At 43.8% G+C, this 19,879-nt stretch overlaps 1 protein-coding gene across 2 annotated transcripts; it reads right to left on the bottom strand.

Annotated features, from left to right (window-relative positions):
• Positions 1-2,175: 2,175 nt before the first annotated feature.
• On the bottom strand, positions 2,176-19,611 carry PRKAR1A (protein kinase cAMP-dependent type I regulatory subunit alpha). Of its 2 annotated transcripts, XM_063176056.1 has the most exons (12): positions 19,528-19,591; positions 18,560-18,623; positions 16,289-16,467; positions 10,833-11,006; positions 10,118-10,209; positions 9,862-9,923; positions 9,342-9,388; positions 8,672-8,830; positions 8,185-8,245; positions 7,797-7,918; positions 7,146-7,227; positions 2,176-4,699 (listed from the first exon to the last, which is right to left on the bottom strand). In XM_063176056.1, exons 3-12 carry the CDS (start codon positions 16,463-16,465, stop codon positions 4,527-4,529), a joined length of 1,149 nt encoding a protein of 382 aa, XP_063032126.1. In that variant the 5' UTR covers positions 16,466-16,467; positions 18,560-18,623; positions 19,528-19,591; the 3' UTR covers positions 2,176-4,526. The 2 variants fall into 2 exon arrangements, with proteins under 2 accessions (XP_063032126.1, XP_063032127.1); XM_063176057.1 differs by lacking the exon at positions 18,560-18,623 and having other exon boundaries at positions 19,528-19,611.
• Positions 19,612-19,879: the final 268 nt, after the last annotated feature.

Genomic DNA, 19,879 nt, shown 5'->3' with positions numbered 1-19,879 from the left:
CAGGACTGTATTTACAATTCAGGAACCCACCCATTTCTGGGGAAAACATTTTGCCAAACTGGGGAGAATCTATCTGAGATCATCTCCTCATATATTTTAAAATAATTTTCTCCTCATATGTTTTAAAATCATTTAGGTTGTCGTAATTACCTGGAAAATACAAATAGTATCCCAGTGTCTCCCTCCTCTCCAAGTCTGTGCATTTTGAGGAGATGCAACAGAAACTGGGGACAAAAACAAAGCATGGGGAGGGAGTTTTCAGGGTTATTTCAGTTCCCAGCTGACCCTTCACGTCCCAACAGCAAGGTTTAAGAATAACTGGATTAGTGAAACTCTCCTTAATAGCTTTTTCCTTTAACTATTAGGAATTACTACACTGAGCCTTTTGGCAGACAGGAAAGCAGTTGAGGAGTTTGTTGATAATTTATCATCCTTAAGGGGGGAAAGCAAGCCAACAAAAAACCCCACACCATAACCAACCTACCATAAACTCATTCTAAAATAACCTTTAAGTTAAACAAAAGCCTCCTACAGCACTGCAGACCTTCCAGAGGATCCCAAACCCCTGCACAAAAGCTGCCAGGCAGGATCTGGACAGGATCCAGCACCACCAGCTCATTGTCCCACGGGCTGGAGCTCTGCCTGACCCAAAGGGAGCTCAGTGACACCAACAAGTGCCTGGATGATGCAAGGAAGGGACAAAGCTCATTTGGCCACTGCTGTTTGTCCAGGGGGTTGTGCTGGTGGCTTCATTTAACTCCAAAATATTCTGATAATGCACCTGGCTCCAAACTGCAAAGCCACAGGAGAGGGGCAGTTCTGCTCTGAGTGTGCCCTACAGGTGCCCATTTGTGTGTTTGAGGAAGGCTGGAGCGTTTCACAGTGAAGAAATTCCTCCAGTATTCTGAGATCACAGAGGCGAGCAAAAACCCCACATAAACCCCACCAAAAACCCCACATAAACCCCACCAAAAACCCCACATAAACCTCACCAAAAACCCCACATAAACCTACCAAAATCCCATATAAACCAAAACCTCACATAAACCCACCAAAATCTCATATAAACCCCACCAAAACCCCACATAAACCCCACTCCAGTTCCTTTAGTCTCTCCCAAATTGTGGTTCAGGCAAATCCTTGCATTTCCAACTTTTCAGCAGTCTCAAGGAGATTCTTGACCTTTTTACTCTTGGGGCTTACAGACGTTTTTGCTCTTGTGGACAGAGAACAGATGAAAATAAGAGGATTTGTCTCCCTCTCAGCACGTTTGCTCTGTTGGTTATTTCTGTCAGAACAGTGAATTCCCAAAGTTTTATCTCCCTCTACCGGTGACTTTTTGTGCTCTCCCCACACAGGACAAACCCAGAATTAATTCCATCTTTTGCCATGCAATGGTGACTGTTTGCTGCTTCAACAGGAAGCACATGGCAACAGAAGATAAGCTTAAATTTAAGTTGTAATTATAAATTGTGTATTTATAGTTGTAAGGCTGGAAGTGGAGGGTTTAAAGTTTCATTTTAGGTTATAAAAGTTCTGGTTTCAGCCTGGTTTTTTTCAGTGGAGGGGATTGGGAAAGGGAGGGCAGGTGAAGGAAATACCCATGGATATTTAAATGGCTGGTACAGGGTTCTTCTCACTTTTATTCTCCTGGACATGACAGATAAATTTTTACTGGACCTTCCAAGCTGGCTGACTCAGCTTCCTTGGGGCTGGCTGTAAAACACATCCAAGTCTGAGCTGCTTCAGGTCACTCTTCAAATTGTTTTCCTGCTCCATCACAGCTGAAAATCCCCCTTTCCCCTTTCCCACCACAACTTACTCATGATTACCCACCACACGCTCATGAAGGGGTTGCAGAGATGGGAGCAGCCAACTTAGAAATCCCAAAATCACGGCTGGGCTGGGAATGAACACCCTGGGAGAGATCAGAGTTGCCAGGAGCCAAACAGGACACAGGTCCAAGAGCAGAGGAATTCCCAGGCTGGCACGTGGAGGCTGAGCTCTCTCCAGGCTCCAGGGAAAAGCCAGGACCTGAACTCACCCCTCTGGACTTTACACCAAGATAATCCATTAAGCTGCTTATTTTCTGCTGCCTCATTCACAACACATCCTCTAAAGCCAAAGGAAAACACCATGCAGGGGCAGGGAATAAAATAAAAGAGGCTGATTGCATTTAAGAATTTAAATCATTTTATTGCTTTACCTGCCATTAGGACAATCTATAACAAAAGGAATATAATATAATATATTAGCACATACAGTAAATCAGACTTATAGAGTCAGGTAACAATACAAAAATGGTCCTCTGGTTGACTATAGCTTCCTAGGGCAATAGACTTCATCAATTTGCTGAAGATAGACTAGCAAAAAATTACTTCTAAAGCCCTGAATGTTAGCTAAGGCAAAACTATGCCAATTGTGGTTTCAAACATATTGAAATTGCACACAAAGGTAAAGCTATAACTGTGTTTAATATTTAACTCAGACTTAGCTGATTTATCTTAAAATCTTGTAGGTAAAACTACAAAAGGGAGTAAACAGCAAGCTAAAAAGATGCAGTAGTGAAACTTGATTAGAAAGCCTTATATAAAAAAAATGTGCATTTTTTTGTGGAGCTCTAACTGGTTTACACAGTTTTTGGTGCTTTAATGTAACACAAAACACATATGAAGAAAAAAACCTGCAGAGTCAAAACTTAACAAAAAAGTTTTACCCAAAAAAAGGAGGAAAAAAAAAAAAAGAACCAAAAAAAGGTAGCATTTGCTAATTCCTTAAGGACTCTGGCAGAAATCCTCTATTCAACATCTCTTGAATAGAGAACTCAAACCACAAGCATTTCAATCCCCTTCCTGGGATTTCAGTTTCAGAAATACCCTGAAACCTTTTGTAAAGGCTTGATACCTTCAGTATTACTCTGCATGAATTAGCAGACTCTTCCTGATTCTGTCCATGCCTGGGAAAACGTTGCATTTGCATCCACTCCACCTCAGAAAGGAAATAAAACGAGGGCTCCATCGTTAAAGTAGTTGCACAACAAATGCCAAACTGCTTGCTGTCACTCCCAAATACAAACCTATGCTACTTGATATAAATTACAGTTTAAAGGAAACCTTAAAAATTGCCTACAATTATTGAACCGTGGAATTCAGTAAAAACTTTTGGGAAGTCTTGGTGAGCACAGAGTAATGGAACACAAAGCTGGGAAATACTGAAATACATTTAAGACTCCGCAACAGATTGAACTGGGGGGGAAAATAAAATAGATTAAATAAGTGTGGTGGAAATTCCATAAGCAAGAAAAGAGAATGCACCTTTTGGCTTTGAACTAGAATTATGGTGAACCATTTTTAAAATGATGAACTGACAGCTCTAAAAACTTGAAACAACTGAGTGTTGCAGGTAAGTTCAAATATTCAGTTTTTTTGCCACACATTCTCTACTAAGAATAATGGAGCTCTACAGATCAGCAATCTTGTCACCTGCAACTGATACTGGCCAAAACACTCAGCATTTATTTTCCCTGGTAACAAAGGGTCACTTGAAGTGATGGTGATTTTTTAAAAGTCAACTGAGGATTAACAAAACAATTCACAGGGAAAATCAAATGTTTGCTTTCGACTTCTACACCAATCTAAGCACTCCAACAGTACTAACAGCTGGACAGCTGCACCATTCTTACACCAATCTATGTACTAGAGATCACAGTCAGGCATTTCATGGAGCATTTGGTTCTTGCCACTTGGAACAGGAAGAGTTTTAAAAGGCAAATCTATGGCTGGAGAAAGAACAAGTGGAAAAGATCAGTTGCGGCAAGTCAGCAAATGGATCAACAGCTGTAGTTCACCAGAACTATTAACCTGGAAAGCTTTTGATTTACACTTGACAAGAACAGAACTAAGCAATCTTAAACCAGCAGACACAGGAACAATTATACTGGTAAATTCCAACTGTGGCTTTCTTAGCAGCTGATGCCTCACGATTGAGCCTAGGATTACAGTACCCAGAAAATGAAAACAAAACCCAGGAAACCCCAAGCCCCAAGAAGCTCAATTACAAGGGTAGCTCTCATGTGAAAAGAAATACAGCAGGTGATGACCACAGCCTTAAAATCTGTCCAATAATTTGAGAAACACCTTTAAAAGAACTGTCTTCCCCCCCCTTTTACTGTCACCTCCTCACTCTATGGCAATGGCGTGGTGCCAGGAGGTCTCTCCCTCGCTGAGCACCGGCCTGAGTTGGACACTGGTGCACAGAGAGAAGCAAACATCTCCACTGAACTTTTTCTATTAATTTAATGGGACAGAGAGCACAGAAATAATATGCTCTAAATTAATGACAGTGCCATGATAAGCAGTTTATTTTTTTCCTTTTTTTTTTCCTTTTTTTTTTTTTTTCTTTTTCTTTTTCTTTTTTTTGTTTTTACCCGGACAGGAAGCTGCAAATGCCAGTGGCGATGTGGCTCTGCACAAGGGGAAGGAAGCAGTCTGCATTTGTGAAGCATGGCTTGGACAGGGAGGAAGGTTTCAGACAGACAGTGATACAAAACTGTTGTACTGCTGGATGTTCCTCTTGAGGATATCCGAGCAGGGGCCCAGCACGCGCTCGAAGCGGGGCCGGTCCAGCTTCACACATTTCAAGGGGCCACGAGCCACGACGGTGGCAGCACGAGGACGGTTCATCAGCAGAGCAATCTCACCTGGGACAGCAGAAACAGACAGCAGAGTTACCAATCAATGGGGAAAAAAAAAAAGGCAAAGAAATGACCCTTCTCTGTGGTATTCACGTTTTTGAAAAATTCCTTCGCCCAGGATTTTACTCCTCGGAAGCTGAGAAGCCTCAGAGAAAAATGACAACAATTCTTATCTCATTTGCTTCTCCTGTGTTGTGCTCATGTGGAACGTGTTTGGAGATTGTTCCATTGGGTTCTGCTGTGAGTTGTTTTGACTCTTTGGCCAATCAGGGCCAAGCTGTGTCAGGACTCTGGAGAGAGTCACAAGTTTTCATTATTATCTTTTTAGCATTCTCTAAGTATCTTTTCTGTATTCTTTAGTGTAGTTTAGTTCATTTCACACAGAATCAGCTGCTTTGCACAAATAACTGTTAGGATGCCTCAGTTCAAAAGCCACTTAGTCCTTGCAGAGTTCACTTAACTGCTGTATAAGAAGAACTGCTCCTCTCCTCTCTAAGCATTAAACATCTTGAACATTTAATTTACATATCTACAGCATTCTTTAATATATTATAGTATCATAAAATAATAAATTTAATATATTATAGTATCATAAAATAATAAATTAATCTTCTGAGCACCTGGAGTCAGATTCTTGGGAGGACTCCATGGGAGGACCTGCAAATATACATATATGTGTATTTGTGTTTATATATATATATGTAATATGTATATACCCTGCAAATAACAACACTTCTCCCCTTGAAATTGCAGAGTGGGTAATTCAGGCTTTAGCACTGCTCAGAACAAGTACCTAAGTAATTACACTAAAAGCAGCTCTGAGGGTAGTTTAAAAAAAACCCTACTTGTTGATTTTGTTATTAAAAAGCCTGTCCACATTCAAGTCTCTCTGAAAAAAGCCTAAAAATTTTCAAGGTGTCTCTGTGAGGAAAGGTCATGTTTCAATTCACAGTGTAATTTTCCTAGCCAACATGTAGTTATTTTTCTAATAGAACTGCTCAATTCTGATGTTTCTAGGAAACTTAGGAGATGGTTTTGAAGTAAACAAACAAATGAAACATTCATGCACCAGACAGAAGCTTGTGACCCATTGCTGGCCAGAATCAAAACTCTGACTTTGTCATGGGGCTGTGGAAAAGGAGCATTTTGAAGTCCCACTGGATCCCATTTCTGAAGTTTTGCACAAATATGCCAAAAGCTTTGTTTCAACTGCTGAACAACATGTTTGGAAATGAAATTTTCAACAAACCCCTGTTATCAGCAACAGAAACAACCCCTAACATTCCTACAACAAGCATGGAAGAAACCAGAGCAGCAGCTCTGGGGTTTGTTTGCTTGGTTTTGGACTTGAGCTCTTTCCATGTTCAGGACTGAGGAAAGAACTCAGTGTTCCTTGGAGAACGCTTTTGTCTGCATTATCAGAAGGGATGTTCCAAAGAAATGAGGAAAACTTTTCTTCTGTGCCCAATTAAAACTCCTGAACTCAGCAGCCTCCAAAAGAGAAGCTTGCTGAAGAATAAGGAGGTTCTAAGGGAGAGTTAAACCCCTGAAGGAAAGGTCTGCAGCACCTGAACACAATGACTGTGATAATATTTAGAGTGGGAAACTCAAGAGAACACAGAGAGAAATATTAGAAAATATGAAATGACATGGAATGAAGTCTGGTCCGAGATCCTGAGCCAAGCAGACCTTTGGGCAGAGCCCAAGCACTCAAGTCCATCCCAATTCAGGCCTTGCAACAGAGGATTTGCTGCTTACATCATCTACAGGGCTGAAAACCTGGACAACCAAAAGGTTTTAGCAAGAGGAAAGAGAGGAACTACCCAAACCATGAGAAAAATGTTAGGGGTTTTGAGAGGGAGAGGGCTGTGCTTAACCATTAAAGAGCAGGTTCTGACCAGGTTCTGACCAGCTTCCTGTCTGACCTGGAGAACAGAAGGCCAAGGAAGGAATTTTCCTATTTACTGCTGTCTTCAGCTGTGTAGTGAGTGACTACAAAGACAAACCCAGGCTGCACAGGGAAAGACAGAGAGAAAGCAACAGGCTGCAGAACAGGAAATTCTTGTCAGGCACGAAGGAAAAAACCTCCGCACAACAAGGCTGGTTAGACAGAGAATGAAATTGCCCAGAGAGGCTGTGGGATCTCCATCCCTGGAGACACAGGAAACTCAACTGGACACAGCCCTGAGGAATACAATGTCATTTAAAATTTAGCTCTGCTCAGGGCAGAGAGGTCAAGCCAAATAATTTTTTACAGTAAATTAGTGTGGAACAATCACATCCTGTGTGCACACCTGAGTGCCAAATGACTCTGATACTCACCCAGCACTGAGAGCAACCACAGCAGCCCAAAACAGTAATTAAGCAAATCCATCTCATCTCCACCACTGACACAGCACAGACAAAATGGTGACAGTGTGTCTGCAGCCACAGTTGTCACAACAGAACTCACCAAAGTAATCAGAAGGTCCCAGTCTGCCCACTTCAACAAATTCCTCATTTTCTGACCGGCGCTGTAACACTGCAGCTGTGCCCTTCAATAAATGACAGCAGTCAAACAACTGCAATTTCCACTCCAAACACTGAATTTCACACAGAATCAGCTGCTTTGCACAAATAACTGTTAGCATGCCTCAGTTCAAAAGCCACTTCACAGTCCTTGCACAGTTCACCTAACTGCTATTCAAGAACAATTGCTCCTCTCCTCTCTAAGCATTAAACATCTTGAACATTTACACATCTACAGCAGTGAATTCTTCCTGGTTTTCCTCAGAATAGTACAAATATTATAGTATGACAAGCAAAAAACCCAGAATAAACACAAATCACCAGACAGAACACAAGTAAGGCATTAGCAGCTCTCCAGAACAGGTCTCTACTCTCAGAAAGATAAACTGCTTTCAGTCAGAAACTTGTTACTTTTTTCCTGAAGTACCATTTGTGAAAACAGCAAAACTAAATCCAAGTTACTGCATGTCCAGCAATATGATGTTTCTTTAGTGATTCTCTGGAAGTACATTCTCATGTTTTGTTCTTGTCCAAGTGCTTAGGGACACAACCAAGAAAAGTCAAGTTCTGAGCCTGTAATTTTGAGCTTGCTTACCTCCAAGATAATGAAGAATTCATCTCCTGGCTCTCCCTGGACCACAATCTTCTGCCCATCCTCAAATTGTACCGGTTCCAAGGCATCAGCCACAGTGAGACGCTCCCACTTGTCCAGAGATTCTGCAGATATTTAAGAGTTCATTACTGGAGTGTCTTCTCAAGGCACAAATTACACCTTCTGCTCTGTATTTATACAGAGGTCAGTGTATTTCTGCCTGCATTTGTGCATCAGTGATCAAGACCTGAATTAGGGTTATTTTGGATTGATGCAGAGAAGCAGTTGTGATGAGTTCCCACAACAGCCTGTAATCATCATAATGCTGGGTAACAGCTTCATTACAATGTGCCAACTGATTCCACTCCAGAACAAAAATCTGCTCACTTACCCAATATAGATACTTTACTAAGGAATTTCTCATACATATTTCTCTTTCTCAAAGTATTTCCCTATAAAAAAAAGGAAAGGACACAAAGTAAGTGCTCTGTCTACTCTAAATAAAACTCCAGACACAAACAAATTTAACCAGACACACAGTGTTCTGTCTCACAGACCCCAAACCCACAAGATGAAATGTTTTGAAATTGAGTTCTCTCAGTAATATTCCAGTTGAGCAACATTCCTAAAGTACTCAGCAGTTCTTGCAGCCTTATTTCACCCTCAGCTCAGTTTAATACTGGCATTGTTTTGCTCACTAATGCAAGATTCCCCCTTGCCCTGTGCCGGAGAGATGCACGTTGAGTAATCAGCTTTCTGATTACCGAAGAGACAGCAGGATTTGGAATAAACAACTCCAGCAAAGGACAGGCAGAAGGACAGACACCCAGGATACATAACCCCCCAAAGCACAAACCCAGGTTTTGAGGGCTACTTGCCATCAGGATCCTTCTGTAGCTGTCCCTGTCAATGCCCCACAACTTGACGTTGGTCTTGGCTTTGACGGTGGCAGCTCGGGGGGTGCCGTAGATGAGGGCGAGCTCTCCAAAGCTGCCACCCTCACCCACACTGGTGGCCCACTCACTGTTCACGTAAACCTGCAAGGCAGAGCATGGTCAGACAGCCCTCAGCTTCCTGCTGCCCTCTGCTCCCTTGGGAGGACAAGGAAATTCTCACATCTGTACTAAGGTTGATTATTTCAGGGTTTTGCCAATGCTTCCGAACCCAGCACAATTTGAATTTTTGTTGACAAAGGGATTCTCTTCTATATCTCATGCACAGACTCCTGAGAAACAACACCTCAACAAGGTCTGTCAGCTATGAATGAGCTGGGCTGGAAAATAAAAGTCTGGTTGTTCTTAAAGACAGCCCCACACCTCAACTCCACCCTGCATGCTTAAAACATCTGTATCATGTCCAAATCATTAATTTTTAAACTCAGTCTGTGCAACCAGACTGAGCTCTTAAGGAGCAAAACAAACTTATAGAAGTAAGAACATAAAATGAGCAAAGCTGCTAAAGGCAGGGTCTGTAGAAGAGGCCTATAAATATCAGAGTATTCTTCTCCTAGGAATGAAGAGATCATAATAAACTACCAGGAATGCTTACATCCATTTCTCCTTGATCAACAACATAGAAGTTATCACCTTCATCACCTAAAGAAGAGAAAAAAAAATTTAATATACATATAATAAGAAAGAATTGGCATCTCTGCCAACTTTGATGTTTAGACTCCAACAACGTTGGCAAATTTTCCCACAGTTTGCAGGGTGAAACATCACATTTTGCTGATTTCACACTCCTCAGTCCCATGAAAGGGGGCATCTACTGGTACCCAGGAGATCAGCAGCAATTCCAGGATTACTGGGAAGGCCAGCCAGATCCATAAACTGACATAACATTTCTCCAGAGTCATCAAGGGACAATATTCCCAACTATAATCTCTGCAAGGAAGCCTCATCCTCCTCCAGCGGCTCCAACTCCTCACTTCAGTATCAAGTGCTTCAGGGAACACAACAAGAAATTGTGTGGCTGCAGTGAGCCTGCTTTTATATTAAAAAATAAACACAATCTAAGAGCACTAGGCCAGAGCCAGCTCCCCATCCCCAGAGCACACAGTGTCACTTGCCTTGCTGGATGACAGTCTCTCCTGCGATGTAAGTGACAGGGAACATCGCATCGAAGATGTCACTGCAGGACAGGACACCACAATCAGACAAAAACCTGCACAACTCCACACATCTGTACCCTCAAACCCATCCACACTGCTCCTGGAGCTGTGTGTCCCACTGACCACTGCAGAGTCACTGCAGATTTGTGACACATTTAGCTCTTCTGAACTCTGCCCTTCCACACACCTTAACCCCACCAAGACTTCCTCCTACCTCCTCTCATTATCATCAAGATGGGTAAACAGCACATTCTTCTCAATTGCTTTTGCCAAAGCAGCCATGGTTTTATAATCTTTTGGAATAACCTAGGAGAGGATCAGAGAAAGCAAATGGTTAATTTTTCTCATGAAACATTTCTTTATTTCCCATGGTAAATAAACAACTTAAATTGCTACAAAACACTGGCGGAGTTTTTCCATTTTTCTTTCAAACACTATAAATATAACCCCAAATATAGTAAATGTTTACAGACAGTTTGAACACAAGGAAAATATAATCTTGTATTATTTTATGCAACTGAAAAGCATAATTCCATGCTCAGTTTGTCAGTTTTTTTGCAGGAGGATGAGTATCAGTTCAACCTGTGTTTTCCTGGGAACAGCAGCAAGCCTGCTCTGCCATTAGGCCAAACGTTGTTGCAGCTGCCAAATAACTGGAAGCACATTCTATATATCTAAATATATGCACATCTAAATATACATGGCTTCAAAGGGAACAGGTCTAAGTAATGCATGAATGGTTTAATTGCATGATGGGTTATTCTGTCCTCCAGTTACACAGCCACACACACAGGTCTGCTTTTTACAGCAATTAGGACATAACAGGCTCCAGGAGCTCGGTGTTATTTAATGCCCTGGACAGAAGGTAGGTTCAGATAAACTCTTGGATTCTGGGTGTAATTTTGAGCAGGGTTTTAGAGTCAGAGCACCTTTCTAACATAAGAGGCAGCATCCTCTTCTGTGTAGACTTCTGCACTGATGGCCCCACGTCGTGATCTGTATTTAACCACGGGGTTCAGGGGGGGAGGAGGGGAGATCTCGTCCTCCCGGGAGTCGGAGCGAGAACCAGACTTCAGCTGATTCAACAACTGCTTTGTTTCCTCCTAAACAGGAAGGAAGACATGTCTGTGTCACATAATCCAAAGGGAAAAATAACCAAGCAGAGATGTATCATGTTCCAGCCCAGCCTGCCAACACCAGGCAGCTTCCTGTGTACCATTATTCCCACATTAAGGCAAACAGGAGACTGCAGCATCCGAGATCAAAGCCCTTTCAAAACCACGTGGTAGATGTGCCTTTCATTCCTACCACTCACATCACAATGGGGTTTATTTTATTGAGTTATTCTTCATTTATTAAACTATTGGTGTGAACAAGTTGATTCTGGTTTCTGCCAGTGTATTCAACAGGTGATGAGGACATTCCTCAAATGCTGAAGGAACTTCCCCAGCTGCAAACCCCCCATTCCTCCCCTCAGCTGCGAGGTGTTAAAGCTTTTTTGGAGTTGAAAGACAGAGGAGCAATTCCTCAGAAATCCGTGCTACATGAGAAGCTTATCAAAGAGGTTGAGTCATGGACCAACTTGATACTCACTAACCAGCATTTATTTTGGGAGAAAGAAACATGAACACTGCTTTCAATAGAGCTGCAGGAAGGATGCTGGAGGCCAAAGTGGGATTTTTTTATGCAAACCACATGCAAACCTTGCATAAGGTTACTTGTTTTCCTTATTTCCTTCAGTTACTTATTGTGTTGGAGTGATACTCTAGAAGAGCAGGGTACCTACAATAACACAATTTCTAATTAACTCAACACACAGAAATTTGATTCTTCGAAAGATTCACTCAATCAACTACAATCAGATTCAAAACAAAACAGCCAACCCTGGACTCAGAGCACTGACATCAGAGCAGCTCAAATGACTTTCCCAGCACTAGGAAACAGGGGTTTGGGACATTCTGTAAAAGAACAAGGACTCATCTGTTCTCGCAGAGCTCCAGCCCTTGTAAAGCTGGGTCTGTCCCAGTGTCCTTGATCCCAGCTGGGCAGAGGCTGTGGATCACAGCACCAGCCCCAGGGAAGGGCCATGGGACACCCATTCATTCCTGGGAGTTTCCACTGCCCCTCTCCTCTCCCAGAGCCAAGGAGCTGCACAGCCTCACGTTTCACTTCCTGCTCTCTGCCCATTGATCAAATGGTGCCACATTTCCCAGCCATGGGAGCAAAATGTATTTAAAACTCGTTTCTGTCCTCTGATTTTATCTCAACAGAGATGAAATTAAAAATAGCTTGAGCAGTAATAAATGTTTGGTGTAAAGTGTCCCACCATCAACCACAGAACATGTTTGTTCATATACAAAATACTTAACCATTAAAAAAGACATTTTTTTAATAAGTGAACACCAGCTGCTGGGTTTTTTCCAGTATCACATAAAATATTAAATATTGTGATCAGAGACTGAAGCACTCAGCAGCATTTAGTGAGGGAGTTGTTATCAAAACACTCTTCAAGAGACTCCTCAGGGCAATGCCCCACTCAGGGAGAAGGAAACTGCACTAACACAAAAAATTATAACTGGTAACTTCTGTCTGACCCAAAATTAATATTAACATTTTTTAGAATAGTAAGTAGGGGATGGACACAGAAACAAGTTACATACAGGTAAAATAATGTATTAATTTAAAATACACCACTTTCTCTGAACAGTCCATACACACATTCATCAATAAGATTCTCCCTGAGACAAATCATAGAACAGAACCATAGAATGAGGGTAAAAGAGACCTCCAAGATCATCAGCTACAAACATCACTGTAGCAACTAAACTATAAATCTCCAGATATTCCTATTACACTGACAGACACCCCTGTGCCATACATCCTATAATCTGTTTCATCTTTTTGATAGACACCTTTTACAATTTCTGACACTAACCCCCATTTCTTACACCAATAGATCAGAGAATAATTACAGTAGGACCTAAAGAAAGAGTGGCAGTTGTTATTCCCAGCTACCTTTGGATTTAGCCAGTTTATGAGGAAAACCTGTTTGTTCAAGTCTAGAAGCTCCTCACATTAAACAGGTCATGGATAAAGAAACTCAGTTTGCTCTGCACTCATCAGTATAAATATTCCCAGGATCTGAGAAAGATTATGGAATAATTTATTTATTCCATCCAAGTGTTGATCTGGTCTTTCAGCTGATGAAGCAGTTCACAATTTTCAGTGTCAGTCATGAACTGCAAGCATTATTTTTCCTGAAAAATAACCAATGTTTTTAATTCCATTTCAATTATTCCAAGTAATACTGAAGTGATGACACTTCACATACTCAGATTTAAGTCTATCAGCTACTGAAGGAGACCTTCACAATTTCAGAATTATGTACACTGTAAAACCTGCTAATTGCCATTGCACCAGACACAGTCTCAACTTCCTCTGGTAATTAGTATTTCATTTATATTATACTTTAAAAACCCCAACCATTCAGAAGCTATAAAAGCATTTTTAAAAAAGCTCTGCCAGAAATTCACAACTGCAGAGTATATCCTCATAAACTAGCTTGTTTTGCAAAAGAAATACTTAGGAAAATGCGAAAATATTCAGATATATATATAATATTATGTGTGTGTATATATATATATATATATATATATATATATATATATATATATATATATATATATATATAATTTTGAATATAATATATATAATAATTTTGAATATAATATATATAATATTTTTTGAATATAATATATATAATATTTTTTGAATATAATATATATAATATTTTTTGAATATAATATATATAGTATTTTTTGAATATAATATATATAGTATCTGGGCAGGCCAGGTGGTGGGGAACAGGGGCAGTGACTGCATGTCCACCACACTTCCAGCTCTCTGTAAAGCCTGATGTGCACATAACTGCATCACACACAGTATTTCAATGCACTTATTCCAGAGGACAGGCATGTCCAAGAGCCAGGATTCAGCGGGCAGGCTGCAATAATGATCTCTACACTGAATTTCCACAGCTCAAGCAGCCCTACACAGCCCAGCCCAGCACTGGAGAGCCATTACAGCTTTTAGCAGGTATTGCTATTACCACACATGTTTGCACAGCAAAGAGAACAGAGGCCTTAGCACACCACAAACAGATACAATAAACCATTTATACAATCAATGAGCAGTAATTAGATTCACCTAACAGCTTTCATAACCCAGAGGAGGACATTTGAATTCCTGTAGTAGCTGTAACCATCTCGGAGGCAGCAATTTTAATGTTTCTGAACAGAAATTCTAAAGCATGTTTAAATTTCTTCAGCATATTTTAATAACATGCCAGTGAATCAGCTCTGTTTGTGTGCAGTGGAAGAGATGACTTGTCAAGAGAATGAGAGAGAAAATAGCAAGCTCACTTCAATCTTCAATGGTGTTCCTTCAAAAATCAATCTTATTTAAAATAACTCAGATTGAGATTCAGTCAGAGAGAGAAAAATTCAGAAAGCACATTGAAAAGCTGCTGTGCTTTATTACAGGTGTAACAGACATGATTTGGGAGGTGAAGCAGAGTGATTTCAGGCATTTTTGCTGTAGCAGAGCTGAAGACTGGTTAATAAAGTCAGTGACAATTTGTGCTCTGCAGACAGGGATGTCAGGAGTTTCCTGCCCAGCACAGGATGCTCACAGCTCACCTGAGAGCTGGGCAGGTACCACAGCATCAAGTTACATATGGCTAAAATAATATATTCATTTAAAATACACCAGTTACTGGGGAAACAGCCCAGCTGAGTGGGGAAAGCACCCAGGGGAAGCTGCAGAAAGTTTAAACCAAAGGAGGAAACAAAAAAATGCTCCAGTTTCTGTAGCTACAGCTGCACTAGAGGGCACTTGGAAACCATGAGAAAAGACCCTGACCAAAATTCAGAGCAATTTAAGGGGAAAAAACATCTCCTAACCAGTTTTATTTTCAGCTCCAGTGTAGGCTGACCAAGTACACAAAGAGCCAATGTGCACCAGAATAAAATCATCAACTTACTCAATTCCAACATGTCATTAAATTCAGAGCTGGACTTGTTATCTTGCTAAAAAAAAAATTAAGTTCCCAAATACTGCATGCTGATCATAAATCCACTGCACAAAAGCACCCAAATAATCCCATTTTATATCCCCACATACGGATTGGTTGAGGATTTATTCTAAGCACAGTAATATGGTTTACTCGGTAAAATTTTGTCTATAGATACCTGTGGTGATGCTTTAAAATTCCCAACCTAGCAGTGCCTCAAAACTCAAGAATCCAAGGAGTGGAAAGAGTCATTGTAACAGGCACAAGGGATTTTTAAGAAACTCATTATTCACTGGTTTGTTGCTGATACACACAACCAAAAAAGTCAGAGCTCTTAATTTCATAAGCAAAATGTTCCCCAAATAAATTAAGAATTATAGCAGGTAGCCTGCATCCCTTGGTGATTTTCTAGTACTTATCCTGAACACTTCCATTAAAATACAATTTCTACAAGACATATTTATGATCTGCAGTGTTAATTTCCTTCTTCTTTATAGCAGCAATTAGAAACTCACTAGGAAAAAAAAAACCATCAATATCTAACTGCCCTATACAAGCACTGAGAGCAGCACCTGCAAACAAGAGCTGCACAAGGTCACAGCTGCATTATTTACTAATTCCATCTTCTGAGCACAGTTGCATCCAACCTTTCCTCTGCACAAGCCTTTAATCTTCCTATTTCCACTGCAGCTCCTTCTCCTACCTGCTTAGTGATCAATATACAAAATTACCAGGTCAGAAGAGTGTGAAATCACTGTTTCAATGCTTTCTATTCCCAAGATCCCAGAATGCTTCCAGCAACAACAAAAACACCAAAGGGAGCTCAGGGCAAACACAAGAGGGACAGCAACACTGAACTCCCAAGAGAAGGCACAAACAGGCTTGCTCTTGCAGAGATCTGCAATGCAAATATTCATTTATCTTCAACCAGGCCTGGATAATACCACTGGCACCACTCCTGTGCTCTGCCCACATTACTGGAAATCAATAGAAGAATCCAAATGCCCTCAGCAGCATCCAGCAAGGTCAATCCCCAGAGCTCTCCAGCTCCAGACACACCCATGTATGCTGTGTATCCTCCATGAGTAAGCACTGGGCTGGGATCACACCTGGGTAAGTCTGCTTGTCACCTTATGGTCTGTCCTACAGGCTTTGGTGTGACAGAGGTGCACAACTACTGGAAAACAGGATCTGCTTTCCAAAAGCACCACTTCCAATTTCAAACAGTCAACACAACTGGTCAAATCTGCAGCTCAGCCCCTAAGTGACAAAAATACATCTCAATGTAATTTGTTCCACCCTCTGTGTTTTTACCTTCTCCAATCTCTCAAAGTACTCCCTGATGAAGCCCATGGGTCGCTCAGGTCTCACAGTGCACAGCTGCACGATGCAATCCTTCAGCAGCTGCTGGATGTTGTGTTTTTGGATGTAAAGCTCACACTCCCGAAGGCTCCGCTCCTCCTCGCTGCTGCTGCTGCTGGAAGCTGCCATGGCTGAAGGGAACAGAAGGAGGAGGTTAAATAATACATAACTACTGGAAACTGCTTTGGAAACAAAGATGGTGCAGCCTAAAATAAAGTTATGCTGCATTATCTTACTGATACCACAGCAAAAAAATACCTTTACCAAACTAAGCTAAAGAAAATGCTGGGAACTTATTTAGCACCTGGAAAGAAATCAGAAATCAGAACTCTGGGGGTTCTACAGCCACAGGCAGAAAAGGAAAAGCTGAGAAAGCTTCAACAACTCAAGTCCTGTGTGAGGGAAGATCCCACCTGAACTGAGGGTTTTGTAGGACTGGAGGCTCCTGTCAGGAGCTGTGCGGGGTCATGGGGCTGGGTGAGGGCCAGGAGAGAGGTGGGTGGGAGCTGGAAATGTGAGAGGCCAGGCACGAGCAGCATTCGGAAGTGGAACATGCTCAGGTCGAAGCCAAAATGCCAGGGCAGGGTTGGCTGTCGGAAGTTATGGATTACAGACACAGCTCCTAAAAAGCTCCTGTGTAACTGAAACCTGCTCATAGCTCATCACTTATTTCATGGATACACTGCAATCCCAAAATACCTCTGCAACTGTAAGTAATGAAGAGTGCAGCTTTAAACATCTGTCATGAGGCCAGGTGTTCTAAAGACTTCGGCTATGACACTTTCAGAAATGTTCTTAAGGAGATTTTTCTCCCCTTTCAAGTTTGTACTGGGTTTCTACTTCCAGATTTTGGGGTACAGGGGGTTTCTGTGAGAAGCTGCTGGCTGCGTTCTCCATGTCAAACAGAGCCAGTGCCACTCAGCTCCAACATGAAACTGCCACTGGCTGAGCCTGGGCCCACCAGTGACACTGACACAGCCTTGGGGACAATGGATCTAAGCAGGGAGGAGAGATGGCAACTCCAGCCAGATAGAGGAGGGCGAATAAATGGGAAAAACTGGGAAAAACAGCCCTGCAGCCCCCAGGGTCAGAGCACGAGGGGCTCCAGGCTGTATGGATTCCCTGGCAGCCTGTGATGCAGCCCAGGGACCAGAGATCCACCCAGAGCCCCTGGAGATCCAGGGGGGAACAGAGATCCACCTGCAGGCCCTGGAGATGCACAGGGGAGCAGAGATCCATCCCCAGCCCCTGGAGATGCACAGGGCAGCAGAAATCCATCCCCAGCCCCTGGAGATCCACAGGGGAGCAGAGATCCATCCCCAGCCCCTGGAGATCCACAGGGGAGCAGAGATCCATCCCCAGCCCCTGGAGATCCACAGGGGAGCAGAGATCCATCCACAGCCCCTGGAGGTCCAAAGGGGAACAGAAATCCATCCCCAGCCCCTGGAGATGCACAGGGGAGCAGAGATCCATCCCCAGCCCCTGGAGATCCACAGGGGAGCAGAGATCCACCTACACCCTGTGGAGGACTGGAGCAGAGGAAATCACAGTGTGACCCACAGGAATCCTGTGCTGAGGTGGTTTTCTGGCAGGAGCTGTGACCATGGGAGGGAAAGCAGGCTGGAGAGCAGCCTGCAGGAAGGATTTATGTTGGAGAAGCCCATGGAGGACTGTCTCCCATGGGGAAGGTGTCAGACCTTCCCCTGAGCAGGATGGAGCAGCAGAGACAGCGTGCAAGGAACTGACTGCAATCCCCATCCTCTGAGGGGAGGCAAAGAACATCAGGAGTAAAGTTAAGGTTGGAAAGAAGGGAGAGGGCCAGGAAGATGTTTGTAAGATCTGGCTTTATTTCTCATTATCCTACTCAAATTTAATTAGTTTAATTTATTACCAATTTCCCCCGGTGGAGTCTGTTTTGCCCATGATGGCAAATGGTGAGTGATCTCTCCCTTATCTCAGTCCAGGAACCTTTCCTTATATTTCCCTTCTGTTGTTGAGTTAAAGAGGGCAGTGATGGAGCAGTTTTGGTGGGTGCTTAGCATCTAGCCTGGCTCAGCCCACCACAAGTTAATAAAACAATTTTCAAATACATTTTTTAAGTATACATGTATATAGACACACATTTCATGTCATTTTTTTCGTAAGAAAATTAACACAGTGAGAATTAAAGAAACAGGGAAGAATTTCTCAGGGCATTTTTGGATGAAATATAAAGAAAGTTACCTGGTACAGGGAGTGTGGCAACAGCTTATTTATATGCAGTAAGATATGTTGATCCCAGGATCAGCTTTTGAAAGGGAAAAAACGGATTCAGTCAAAATAATTTTGAGAAATGACAAGTCACTGAAGTCACACCATGGGGTTTATCCTGCTGATGCAGCAGCAGAAAAACCCAGGGCAAAGAGGCAACACAACGTGCCCCTATGAATTCTGCTGCTGGAGATTACAAAGGCTTCGAGTTAATAAGGAATTACCAACACTTCACGCAGGTGTTGTGACTGTCACACCTAATCCCTGCTCAAGGACGGACACACACACACACACACGTGTATTGTGCATTGCATAAACACAAAGCGTGGCCTCCCCACGGGCTGACAGAGCGCCCAGAAGTTCCCCAGTCGCTCCTTTCGTTCTGGCAGCCCGCACTGAAGGTCAGCGCTCACCGAGCGGCCCCGTGAGCGGCCCCGGGCCACGCCAGAAGGGCAGAGCGGGGCAGGAAATGCGGCATCACGGGCAAAATGAAAACCCCGCTATTTATCTCTACGAGCCATTTTTTCTGCACAATCCCAAAGCTTCCCCGAGCTGCCCAAGGCGTGGCTGCCCCGCCCAGCCCAGCCCATCACGCAGCGCTCAAGGGGCTGCGGCCGCTTCGCACCCGGGGCCACCGGGACGGCACCGAGCCGGTACCCCGGGGCGGGGTACGGAGCCGCGGGGGCAAACCGGCCCAAAGGCCCTGAAGCGCCTCTGGACCCGGCCCCACAGCCCGCGGGGCTCTCTCGGACACCGACCCGAGAAGGCGCCGCTGTCCCCGCAGCACCCCCGGAGCCGCGGCCCCGCTCCCTCAGCCGGGCCGGGCCGGCCCCGCCCCAAGGCCGCAGCCGCCCGCTCCGCGCCCGTCCCGCGCGGTTCTCGCCGCCCCCGGCCCCGCCGCCGCCCCGGGGCCGCCCGGCCGCTGCCCCCGCCCCGCTCACCTGCGGCGGCTCCGCCGGGACCCCCCGCCCGTCCCGGCCCGGCCGCGGCCTCGCTGCAGCGGCGGCACCGGAAACCGACCGGCCGGACGGGCCCCGCCCGCCCTGACGTCAATGCGCCTCGCTCTCGCCCGGGCCCGTCGCCGCGGTAACCTTAAAGGGGCAATGGTGGGCGCGGCGCGGGCACAGGCAGGGGAGCGGCGCGGGAGGAGCCTGCGGCTTTAAGGCGCGCCGGGCTGGCGGGAACGGGGTGGGGGTCCGCTGAGGGGAGTGGGATCCCCTGAGGGGAGCGGGAATGGCGGGAGGAGCGGGAAAACCTGAGGGGAGCGAGAATAGCGAGATGGGAATGGGGAAC

Source organism: Melospiza melodia, chromosome 24 (genome assembly GCF_035770615.1).
Source record: "Melospiza melodia melodia isolate bMelMel2 chromosome 24, bMelMel2.pri, whole genome shotgun sequence".
Lineage (NCBI taxonomy): Eukaryota > Metazoa > Chordata > Aves > Passeriformes > Passerellidae > Melospiza > Melospiza melodia.
The sequence above is the reverse complement of the archived record's forward strand: the minus strand, read 5'-3'. Positions and strand labels throughout refer to the sequence as shown.

Bases quoted from the DNA above. Each gene is read 5' to 3' on its own strand.
- PRKAR1A (XM_063176057.1), bottom strand. From the start codon at position 16,465: ATGGCAGCTTCCAGCAGCAGCAGCAGCGAGGAGGAGCGGAGCCTTCGG. The intron at 9,389-9,861 runs GCAAGTGACACT...TCTCTTCTTTAG, and splicing joins AGAGACTGTCATCCAGCAAG to GTGATGAAGGTGATAACTTC. The intron at 7,919-8,184 runs GTAAGTGAGCAG...AAATATCTGCAG, and splicing joins TAGTAAAGTATCTATATTGG to AATCTCTGGACAAGTGGGAG.